Below are 12,437 nucleotides of genomic sequence, written 5' to 3'. Positions count from 1 at the left end.
TTCTGAGATTGCCCTTCCTTAATCTTGGCATTAAATGTCGCTTATTTTATAAAATACTAGTAATAGTATATTATAGTTGCTTTATAAGTACCTTCATTTGAAAAGTAAAAACCAAACAATCCCCAATTTCTCTCCAAAGATTTCTCAGAATTTCTTAGGGAAAAATTTACTTGGCTTACAAAGTATGCCTGTGTACTTGGTGGCCTGTAGGTTTTGCTTTTGGACAAAAACTGATCGAGACGTTACCTCTGGCAAGCGTGAGTACGCCATGCTGCTCTAGGGAAGGATTTACTCAGCAGACAGAAATCTGCATAAGCAGATAAAACATATTTGACCAAGGACCACACTATTGTTTCCCAAGTGCTGCTAGAATTTCCAAGTAGCCCACCTTACTAGATAAATTGTTTTTAATTTAACCTTTCAAGCTATTTTAAATTCCATCAACCTGGGGAGGGGGAGAGGGAGGAGAGAGAAAGATGATTGAAGGAAATGGCCTGTGAAGTTTGGGTTTTATTGTAGATGATTTAAAAAAAACAAGAACCAAAACTTCCATCCTCTGATTTCGATGGTTTAAAGAAGGAGTTCTTGAGTTTGATGCTTAACTTGATTTGCTGTATATCAAATAAAAAACTGGAATATATTCAAGTGTGGTCAACAGGAATGCCTTAAATGTTTTTTTGTGGTGCTGCTTTTTAGCATTTGACGAGTACAGAAACATTAGCCAGAAGGACATTGAGGACAGCATAAAAGGAGAGCTGTCTGGGCATTTTGAAGACCTGCTTCTGGCTATAGGTAAGGTCTTCAGTGCATATAAACTGAGTAACTTCGCACTTGTTTTAAATCAACATGAAGGTTCACTCCTTTCTGGTAGGAATCCAGACTGATCCATCCTTAGGCTCCCGTAGCTCCTCGCCCAGTCCCCAGGGCACACGATATGCTCCACAAATGTTGTTAAATGGGTGCATGAAGAAGTTATCTTTTTAGGTTTTACTTTGCCTTTTAACTTTGTATTGTTTTGTCACCGTGCTTAGATTAGTAAATTCTTGGAGAGATGAATGTATTACATTTCTTTTTTTTTTTTTTTTAAGATTTTATTTATTTACTTGACAGAGAGAGACAGTGAGAGAGAGAACACAAGCAGGGGGAGTGGGAGAGGGAGAAGCAGGCTTCCCCCAGAGCAGGAAGCTGGATGCGGGGCTCAATTCCAGGACCCTGGGATCATGACCCGAGCCAAAGGCAGACGCTTAACAACTGAGCCACCCAGGCGCCCCCAAACATTACATTTCTATTGGCATTTTTACTGAGGCTTTTTGAAAATGGAGTCATTGAGTAATTTACTAAATTTAGTGATTGACCCTCTTTGGCTATTTGGGGAAGATATCCGGAGCCTCCCAAAGCTGAGCCCACGTCAGAACTCTAGGTCTCCCCGCTCTTGGCCGAGCTAACCAGGAGTATCGAACAGAGAGTCCAGCACAGACGGAAGCTGGTCCCGGAGCTGTGGATTAACAGGCTGACACAAACACCGCTACATAAGCCGATCGGTCCCCCCGGGAGGGCTCTGCAGTCTCTGGGCCCAAGTTCTTTATCAGCAGTCAGAGACGCTGGGAACGGGGCACGTGTCCACCCTAGGGAGTCATCAGTGTACGCGTAGGTGTTGGTGCGCCTGGGATCTGGAGATGAGCCAGCCGCTGCGGGAGCTTCCTAGGCAGGTAATTCCGTTTTCCTCTGACTAAAGATAATGACTGTGCTAAAGTTCCCTGTGAACACGACGTGGTAAGCCTTTGAAATTCAGGTGAAGCATCCGCTGCTCCATCCTAAATAAAGCCGGCAGTCATGAGGGGGCAGAATAGTATGGTGACGCAAAGAATCTTTTTAAAAAGCGTGTTACCGTAGATTAACTCAATTTCTATTCAGTGAAACTGAACTTTACTTTCCTCTTTGTGACAGTTCATTGTGCCAGAAACATGCCTGCCTTTTTAGCGGAAAGACTTCATCAGGCTTTAAAGGTGGGTCTGCAAATTTCATACACATTCTTAGTCTCCCTCCAGGAGAATACTAAACAGCATTGCATCATGCTGAGTACTGAGGGCGTCCCGTGCCCCTTCCTTCCCTGGAGTAGTCCTCTTTTGTCTCGGAGGTTGACAGTGAATGTCCTAAGCATTCTAGAGACAGGTACAGTGAGGCGTTGACTAAATTATCTCCCCACATCACAGTCCGTGAAGGCAGTAAGACTTGGTTTAGAACCCCAAACCTCAAGGCTGACCCGTGCAGCCCAGTGTCCTCTCCAGCGTCTTTCTTAAAATCAGCCAAGTTGAGTCAGCAGCCTTTCATGCCACAGAAACCCTGCGCCTCCCTGTCTGCTGCTGCTGCCAGATGGTGAGGTCCCTCAGTACAGGCGTTTTTCTAGCTCTTTTCCATCTCCAGGTCCCGGCCCTGAGCCCGGCACATTAGAAGATGCTTACTTCTGTCTCTTTACTGGACATTTCCTATGGAGGTCCCCACGTGCCTTCAAAGTTATGTCCAAAGTGAACACATCATGTCCCCCACCTCACCCCCCACCAAGGGCTGTCCCGTGTTCAGTCACTCAGTGACTTGCCCCGACAGGAACTAGCCTCGCCCGACTCTCTGGAGTTATCCGGTTCCCGGCCCCCATCCTTGCCCTCTATGCCTCGGCCACCTGGGCCTTCTTTCTGTCCTTGACTAGCCAGCTGTCTTCCCACAGCGGAGTCTTTGCGTGTGTTGTCCTCTCTGCCTGGGATGGACCTCCTCCAGGTCGACCTCTGGCTGGCTGGCTCCTTCTCATCTCTCAGGTCACCGGGCAAGAGGGGTCTTTCCCGGCTGAACGGGAGGACTGGCTTCCTTTCAGTCACACTCCACTCCGTGGTTCTTCTTACTGTTTATGCAACCAACGTGTTGATTTTCTTTCTGTTCCCTCCCCATCTATGACAACGTAGACTCCATGCCAGCCGGGGTAGAATTGGAGCCGTCGGCTGCCGTACGCTCAGTGCGTGGAGCCGGGTCCGGCATGTAGTAGATTTTCTTCCTGTGGTGGATTACTTCGGCCCCAGGTCAAACACTGCTTTCTCAGGCAGGCCCTTCCTAATCCTTGGTCTGCTTCAGGCCCTCCTAACGTCCACTCCCACAGGACTCCGTACCCCACGTGCTGGATTCCGTAGTATAACCGTCACGAAACTGAAGGCCTGGCTCTCACCTCTGGCATTTGGGGAAGGTGGTGGCCTGGAGCAAGCGCTCGAAAAATATTTCTTGAATCTATGCATGATGAGGCTTGATGACAAGTGAGTGAAGAAGAGTCCCTGTGGCTGAATATTTTGTGTGCCATCGTCTGTTTCCCACAAATACAGATCTGTATGTGGTCTTGTGACCTGTGACATTCGTCCTGTGGATACCTGTGTTTCTTCACAGGGTGCTGGAACCGATGAGTTCACTCTGAACCGAATCATGGTTTCCAGATCAGAAATGGACCTTTTGGACATTCGAGCGGAGTTTAAGAAGCAATATGGCTATTCCCTATATTCGGCAATTAAAGTAAGTCTCCTGTTAAAAATAGCAGAATACATTTTGTCTTTCTCCACTCATCGTCTTTCTTGTATAATCCTTAAAACTTAGAGATGTGTGACTGAGTTTTCTCTCTCCCTGTCAGTGCATAAATGTGTTTTCTGAGTTTAAAATAGTAATAACAAAATGTCTCCTAAAGATGGTGATTATTTTTAGCTCTAAAACCCCAGGCACATAATAGACACTCAACATTTTTTTTTCAGGTTTAGTGGCCATTAACTGTTCTTCTTTTGTGCATTGTACTTGCAAGTTATTTACCTGTTTTGATATTACAGTATTTTAATTTATTTCAACTTTTCTTGATGACAAGAGAAGGAAAGGAAAATACACGTTTTAAATTTCCTATTTTTACTACAAGTCTGGTTGACGTACAATGTCATGTTAGTTTCAGCAGAGTCCGATTTCCTCTTGTTTTACTCAGGATACGGATGGTTCTGTACTTCGGAGCGCATCTGATTTCAGTTTACAGTTTACAGGAACTTTCTCGTTCTTTTAACAGCGACATATCATTCTGTTATTTATATATTTGCACCTGCCATGTTAAGAGATGTTTCCAGTTTCTTGCTGTTATAAACAGTGTTGTGATACGCATACAAAGTTCCATAAGGTACAGGCGTATCGAAGGGATAAATTCTCGTGGGTCGGTGGGATTGCTGAGGCAGATGTAAGTACACTTGTAATCTCGGTAAACATTAGCAACCATCTCCATCTGCACATCACTGAATCGGCTAGATTCATTCACCAAAACAAATCCTTTTTTTTCTTTCAGCCAGAGCTTCTGTTTTTACACTAAACCTTTGCAGGAGACATACATGCTTACATTGAAATCAGGAACTTACTCAGAGAGACAGCCCTCAGACTGCGCCCAGGGCTTAGCAAGGATTTCATCAGCTCCCACTCCATGCAATTGAATCGATTCTGACACATTACAATAGTTTCAGTCAACACGGGAAGATTTAATAACATTAACCATATTGTACTTACTAAGGCAGAAAAGTAGACTCATACATTTTATAAAGATTGCCAGTAACAAGGTTGAAACACAAGGCCTTCAGTTCACCCTCAGCAAATTAGAAAATTAAATTAACCATTAGTTCTCCCTCCTCTGATGGCTGGCTAATTGAGGCTTACTATATTAGGACACATCTAAGCTATGCGTATCTTGATAGAAAAGAAAGATCCATTGCTAAAGAATTCAATTTGTAATTGAAAATTACATGAGATGAATTGAGAGACAACTAAAAAAAAGAAGAAAATTACATGAGGTTTTTTCATTTCTGTCACCTAATGTGCATGTTTTAAAAATGAAATGTTAAGGTTGGATTGGGGAAAAAAGAGAGCTTGAGCTAGATCAATAAGCATGAAACAAATGAAAAAGGAAGCCAAAGACCTTTCTCTCCCCAAATCCCAGGCTCACATAGACTCACAGGTGAACTTCACCAAACTTTCAAGGAACAGATATTCCTATCTACACAGGTTGGACCAGAAAATAGGAAAAATGAAACCTGCCTAGTTAATTCCATGAATTTAGTATAATCTTGATTCCAAAGACAGAGGATAAAGAAAATTGCAAATACATTTCATTTATGAACATAGATAACAAAGAGTAAAATACTAACTGAATATATCAGTTTATTAAAAAAGTAACACATCAAAATCAAGTGAGGTTTAGCCTCACTTGAGGCTAATAAATAAATAAAATAATTTATTTTATAATAATAAAAGGAATAAAAGGATGGCTCAGCATCAGACAATTAATTAATATGATTGCCCACATTCCACACATATAAAAGATAATTGTATAATTATTTCAATCTTTGCAGAAAAAGCTTTTGAAAAGGATCAATACCTATTTATGATAAAAAAAACATGTCACCAAATTAAGAATAGAAGCAAACCTGGGCGCCTGGGTGGCTCAGTGGGTTAAAGCCTCTGCCTTCAGCTCAGGCCATGATCTCAGGGTCCTGGGATCGAGCCCCGCATCGGGCTCTCTGCTCAGTGGGGAGCCTGCTTCCCCCTCTCTCTCTGCCTGCCTCTCTGCCTACTTGTGATCTCTCTCTGTCAAATAAATAAATAAAATATTTTAAATAAAAGAATAGAAGCAAACCTCCTTAAATTGATAAAGCTTCCGTACCAACATGTTACAGCAAATGCAGACTTATTAGACTCAGTGCAGAAACTTTAGATGCAGTTCCTTTGAAATAGGGACCACAACAACAATGCTCCCAACATACTAATAAATACTATACTACCACTACTACCAATATACCTTAATACTATCTTACAGAGGACTAAGATCCTAGACAGTACTGGAAAGGAAGAAAAAAAAAACGTGTAAAGATTGAAACAGAAAAGTTGAAGCTTTCATTATTTTCAGTAAATACAATCGTCTTTCTAGAAAAATCAACAGGAATTAGGTTATCATCACTAATAAAAATTCAGCAATGTTGCCCAATAAAGATCAACCTCTAAAAATTAATAGTATCTCTTACACTGTATAATCAAAATTAAGATACCATTCAAAATAGAAGTGAAAAACTATAAATTATCCAGGAATTCACTTGACCAAGACTCCATAACTCCATGGAGAAGATGTTAAGACTGTTACAAACGCTGTAACACATGTCAGTGAATGAGAGATAGTGGATATGCACTTGAGTGATGTGATAGGATATTATAAAGGTGTCAGTTATTCGTCCAAGTAAGCTGTGAATCAAATGGAATTTCAATCAACATTCTAGCTGGGTTTCTTTGAGGAACTTGATTAAGTTACTTTAACATTATAGGAAGGAATGAAGAGTCATGACTAATCGACCGTAAATATGAAGCATAAAGGCAGGGAAAGGGCTCGTTCTACTAGAGACTGACATGATGCAAAGCAGTTATTAATCGTGTTAAGTGTCATTTTGGAATGAGAACAGACGCGTGAATCAGTGGAACAGAAGGGAGACCTCAGAGACAACCCCAGTTGTTTGTGGAAGCTCACAGTCTAGGGGGGCACCACAAATCAGTAGAGGAAGGACAGATTATTTAGTAAAAATGCATTGGGAAACCTGGTTGGCCCTACAGCAAAGAATAAAACTGGATACTACATCACTGGTAAACTGGAGATGAACTGAAAACCAAACTATAAAAGATAAAATTAGAAAGTTAATCTAAGAAAATGCGAGAATTACCTTTGTGACCCGGAAGCAGGGAAAAAATTTTTAAACAACAAAAGCACAAATCACATTGCAAAAAAACAAGCAAACAAATATACATTATTAAGTATAAAATATTAAATAATCTCATTACATTTCAATACTGATGAATAGGATCTTTTTGTTGCTTAAATCTCCATGATTTGGGAGCCAGAGTTCCATTTTGTACATCATCTGACCTTTGGTTCTGTCTTCCTCTGCCTTCTGCCCATACTTTGGACATATCTCCATTCACTAACACCTTCCCTAGGTGATGACTGGGGAGAGGAAGGGGACAGGGAGAAGGCAGGTGAAAAACAAATGTATCTCTTACTATCTAATAGTAAGATATTAATACAAAATTTGGATGAAATTACATTTCCTTGGTAGTTTTCATTGAGCAAAGAAATTAAGTAGCTATTTAATAAATGGTACAATTCCAGGGTCTTTAATGGAAAACATAGTGGCCATCCTCAATTCATAGTCTATGTGGAGATTTGAGGGGAACATAAAACAGAAGATAATATGAGACAGCACACAATGAAATACTAGATTGTGTATAGTACAGAGGACACTAACCTATCTATGAATTGAGAGTAAAGACATTTGGGATTAGCTAGGGAATGTTTCTTGGGCAAATGGGTCTTGATCCTGCCTTTCAGGTTTACTAAGCTCGTGTTGAGTGCCTCCTGTGGGCAGGCGCTATGTTGCTCAGCAGCGACTCAAGTGAATGCTTCAGGAATGTGCATATGGTAAGGAAAGGCGGAAAGAAGTAGTAAGGCTCTTGATCGATTAGGGGGTCTGCCTTGGGGAATGCTGAAAAACAAAATCCAAGTGGTGAGATGAATTTAGTCAAAAGAGAGTTTGGAGATCCCAGAATTTGTGTTTCATTCATTCAGTTAAAAATTTTGCTGAATGCATATTATGTGCCTGGCTCAGAGTTATAGTTACAAGCAAAGGGGAAAAAAAAAAGTTTCCTGCCCTTATGGAACCACAAATGAATGTAAAATTACAACTATGTTAAATGTAAAGGAAAGAGATATTGTGCTGTAAGACTGTATGATAGGAGGATCCGACCTATAAGAAAAGCTTCTATGAGGAAGTTACGATTCAGATCGAAAAAGAACAGACAGGGGTTGTGGGGTCGGAGAGTCAGTAGAGCATACTAACAAAAGGAAAAGGAATTACAGTGGAAAGACCTCATGGTAAGGAAACATGATGAAAAATAAGGCCAGAGGGACCAAATCACCCAGGACCATTTGGGCAGTGTTTAAGGATTTTGTCTTTTGCCCAAAAATACTGGAGAGTTTTCATTTTAAGTGCGTAGTGTCATGATCAGAAGTACATTTTAAAAAGATCCCTGTAACTACAGGGAATGAATTGGACATAAGAACGGAGATTTGGGGGTGCTGAGTTATTTTATTGGTCATACTGGAGGGGCTGTGACTGGGTAATGCAAAGTACTAATGCAAAGAGAGCAAAGAACAAAGACTCAAAAGACATTTAGGAATTAAAACTTAGAGGACTTGTGCTATCTTGCTGTAAGGAATAAGAAAGAGGAGGGGTCACGGATGACTCCTAGGTTTCTAACTTGGGATCAGATAGTGGTGCCATCCTCTGCAAGGTCAGGCTTTAGGTTTTCGTTTTTGTTTTCTTTTTCTTTTTTGAGAGTGAGAAACAAAGTTCATGAGTTTGGTTTTGTACTCGTTGAGTTAGAGATGTCTTCGAAACTATCAGTAGAATTGTTGGGTCAGAATTTCATGGCATGAGATATACTTCCAGAGTCAATTATGTTACTGAGTAGTTGGACATGAATGAAAGCCCCCTATGGAGAAAATCTAGGTTGAGAAGAGAAGAAAGTTTAAAATTGAGATTTAAGCATTACTCACAATTGATGACTGGATAGCTGAAGATGAGTCTGCAAAAAAGACAAAGGTAAGGATGCTGGAGAGGAAGAAGAAAAAGCCAGCACTACTTACAGGAAAAGTAAGGGCTTGATGGACATGGTGGCCCTTGGACTTGATTCACAAAGCAGTAAGAACGAACACCTTGGAGAATACAGTTGATGAATCTAGAACCAAGGAAACTAGCGGCAAGAGATGCAAGCCTAGAGTTGATTTGTCACGGTCAGATGGAAAAAGGAATAACTTAAAAAACACTGCAAAGAAATAATTGGCAGGATGGCTTAAATGTAGAGGACAAAAGATGGGATCAAAGATGGGAGAAGAGAGGATGGCAAGTAGCGCTGTTAAAACTATGCCAACAGAGACAAGTAGTTTCTTGAGAGCAATTAATAGGGCCTATTTAGGAAGACATAATTTATATTCAAAGATTCTGAAAATACATTGACTTTTTTCATGATAATAAAGTGTCTAAAATGCCATATAAATAGAAGAGCTATTTTACTAGAAGGCGTGAAGGCATAGAGGTAGAAGAAAGGATGGACTTTGTTTGACGTCAGCAGTGGATCAGAATTTAGCTAGAGCTCTGTCGAGCTACTTGGATGAATTTTCTTGCCTGACGGATAGAACCACGAGAAATTGTTTGCAGCTTGGTCAGAGATGGCTAACGGGAGCTGTTTTAATACACAGAGTTGGTTTATCAGCGGTTCCGGAGATTATAACATATGGCAGAGCAAGCCTCAGAAAAACCAGCAGAGGAAGAACTACAATCTGTATAGAACAGGAGAATGTATATTAATGCCTTTTGCATCTCATTATGAAAGCGCTTCCTAACCTCTTCTCTCAATGACCCTTCTTCATTGCGTCCTTGCATTCCTGCTATCGTATTTATCCCGATGTGAAACTTAAGTGAGAAGAAGTGCTCGCTCTTTGAGATGCCGTGAATAAAATAAGAATAACGTGAGGGTGTTAGGCAGTCTAGATTAAAAGCCAAGTTTTCCCTCTGGTGCTATATAAAACTTTTACCTGTTTTGCACAGCAAATATGGCATCTTTGTACATGAAGCCTCAGTCTCACGTGGTGTCTGTTGTGAACCACGCTGGGTTTTGGCTCGCTTCGGGGAGAGGGACTGAGACGAATCCTCTCTGGGAATGTAGTCTGTTCCAGTTTCCTAAGTCAGGCGAGGCAGCATGGTGTTAAGGCATCAGGCTATCTGGCTTTGAATCCTACCTCTGCTGCTTATTCTCTAAAGGACTTGGAGCAAGTCTCCTAAACTCTGTTTTTCTCATCTCTCATTAAATGGACATATTTAGGGTACCTACCGCATAGAGTTATAAGGGTTATAAGATTAAAGTAGTTAACTCTGCGAAGAGCAAGTGTTTGATATTAATATTATTAAAATTACCAGTTTTAAAAGTTTTGTTGGGAAAGTAATATTATGTAGTGTTATGTAATTGATGCAATCTTATTTTCTTAAACCCAAATTGAGATTTAATTGCGATGAATGAGGAAGAATTTGAACATTACATATTGTGAAGAAGAGGTTAGGCTGGAAAATAATTACACTCAGGTCTGAAGGATGACGGAATTCCAGGTGCGTTTTCCTAAATGAACTGGGTCGTGAGTCTCACCCCAGTGAATCCCCTAGAGCCGTGGGATTTGATTCCGTTTTGGCCCCTCGTTATTTATGCTACATCTGTCCTCTCCTGTTCCTTACAGTCGGATACTTCTGGAGACTATGAAGTCACACTCTTAAAGATCTGTGGAGGAGACGACTGAGTCAAGAAGCTCGTCTCCGAAGGTCGCTGTGCCCACGATGGGCCTTTCCAACAGCTCTACTCACTCCTTTCTCAGAGTATGAAAAGTATAAGCAAGTGTACACAGCAGACCGTTTTCCTAACCGACATTTCCGTCGTTCCGTAATAACAGCAAATAGTGATTACAGCGGAGCACGTCAGCCTCACGTAGTAATTCATACATGAAATTTTTAAATGGTGTGAAGGATCTGCTAATACAACACAAATTATTTTTCTGCCTAGGAAGCGAGAATCTTTGTAGAATTCTAACACACTAAATGTGTAATCAGAGTCAATAAAAGTTGTTGCCTTTGTGAAAGGGAATTTATCTGCTTGTTTTCAGCAAATGCCAACATTTGTGTTGTGTCTGGTCTCCAGCAATCAATGATATTTTAAAACTCATTTTTGTTATAAAAGCTGTTGCTGCTTTATCTATGCCCTTATTAATCACATTTATCTCTAAGAAAAGACTAGAATGAGGCCGTGTGGGATCCCGGCCTGCTCCCTCTAGCTGTGATCGCGCTCCGGGCGTGGCGTCGCGGGAGGAGAGCTCAGCCCTCCAGAGCCATCTGCTGAGCCAAGAGTCTACCCACTCCCATCAGAACGGCAAGCACGAGCTGTAGTCGCTTCATGCTAAATTCTACTTTCCCAGAATGGGTATGTAGAATCGATTCTCTAAGGTTGCTTTTGCTCTAAAATTAGTTTGCATTTTAAAAAAAGCCCTCATGTTATCTTCGCCAGTGACCCAAGACGAAGTGTGTTGACTAACGTGAAACATGTAAGGTAGCACTGACGCGTTGCAGTTACTGGTCGGGACTGGAGTAGAAATGACGGACATGTGAGCCACAGAAACTGGGAGGTAGGAGTCCAGGCTTTTAACCGATGCATTCCACTGGCAAACATCCCGAGACCTTTCAGAAGGACAGACAAATTATTTCTTGTTCTGGTGTTTCCAAAAATGCATAGAGAAAGAAAAGCACCAGGATTTAGAGTCCGACACATGTGGTTTTGACTTCCTGCCCTACCATTTGCTGGTTCGGTGACCCTGGGAACTACCAAAGTCTGCTCAGCTGAAGCTTCCTCATCTGCAAGATGCTGACAAGTCTAGCACCAACCTTTCTCCCAGGGCTTTCTAATGATTAAGTAAGGTAGCACCCTCAAAGCACTTAGCCCTGCGCCTGGACAGGAGTGTTCAATTTCCACGTTTTCATGACTGCCAGGCAACATCAAAATGATCACAACAGCATTGCAACCATTCCTCAACAGGCTTCGGTTCGCCAAGCTCTGTGCTAAGGACGTATTGGATAGACCGAGAAGACCAAGACTCATTTGCTTTTGCCAAAGAACTCAAAATCTATTTTGGGAGAGAGACACATGCATTCAATCACATCATGACATACTGCCTGCATTCAGGGAAATGGTATTGTGCAAGAGAGAAGCCGTACGGAGGCTGGCTCTGATCCAGCCTATCAGAGGTCACGGACTCCACCAGTAAGGACAGAGAAGAGAGGCTCTCCAGGTAGCTCAGAGCACTTGCAAAGTCACAGAGTTAGGAACCAGCACAGCGTGTGCGTGCTTCTACCCAAAGGTTAGTGTGATGGAAGCTCAGAGGAGAAGGTGGGGGTATGGTGACTGGTGACCGGAGGCCAGATCATAAAGGTCTCGTGCTAAAGAGTTTATAAGCAAGGGAGAGTCATGGATGGAAGGAGCATTCCAGGAGGATTTCTTCCTTTTTTTTTTTTTTTTAAGATTTTTTTTTTTTAAGATTTTATTCATTTGTCAGAGAAAGAGAGAGAGCACAAGCAGACAAAGACACAGGCAGAGGCAGAGGGAGAAGCAGGCTCCCCACTGATCAGGGAGCTGATGGGGGACTCGATCCCATGAGCCAAAGGCAACCACTTAACCGACTGAGCCACCCAGGTCTCCCATTTTTTTTAAGATTTTAATTTTTTAAGTTTTTTTATTCATTTATTTGAGAAAGAGAG

General features: G+C 41.6%; 1 protein-coding gene across 1 annotated transcript in view; it reads left to right on the top strand.

Moving 5' to 3' along the window:
* The window catches only part of LOC111149051 (annexin A3), a 49,552-nt gene extending 38,779 nt beyond the window's left edge, over window positions 1-10,773 (top strand). The window contains exons 10-13 of the mRNA XM_022505952.1: window positions 697-792; window positions 1,948-2,006; window positions 3,424-3,546; window positions 10,376-10,773. Coding sequence (XP_022361660.1) covers window positions 697-792; window positions 1,948-2,006; window positions 3,424-3,546; window positions 10,376-10,435 — 338 coding nt within the window. The 3' untranslated portion in view covers window positions 10,436-10,773. The remainder of the gene's footprint in view (window positions 1-696; window positions 793-1,947; window positions 2,007-3,423; window positions 3,547-10,375) is intronic.
* Window positions 10,774-12,437: the final 1,664 nt, after the last annotated feature.

Source organism: Enhydra lutris, unplaced genomic scaffold (assembly GCF_002288905.1).
Source record: "Enhydra lutris kenyoni isolate GAN:26980312 unplaced genomic scaffold, ASM228890v2 scaffoldscaffold21, whole genome shotgun sequence".
Classification (NCBI taxonomy): domain Eukaryota; kingdom Metazoa; phylum Chordata; class Mammalia; order Carnivora; family Mustelidae; genus Enhydra; species Enhydra lutris.
Note: the sequence above shows the minus strand (reverse complement) of the source record. Positions and strands in the feature narration are given on the sequence as shown.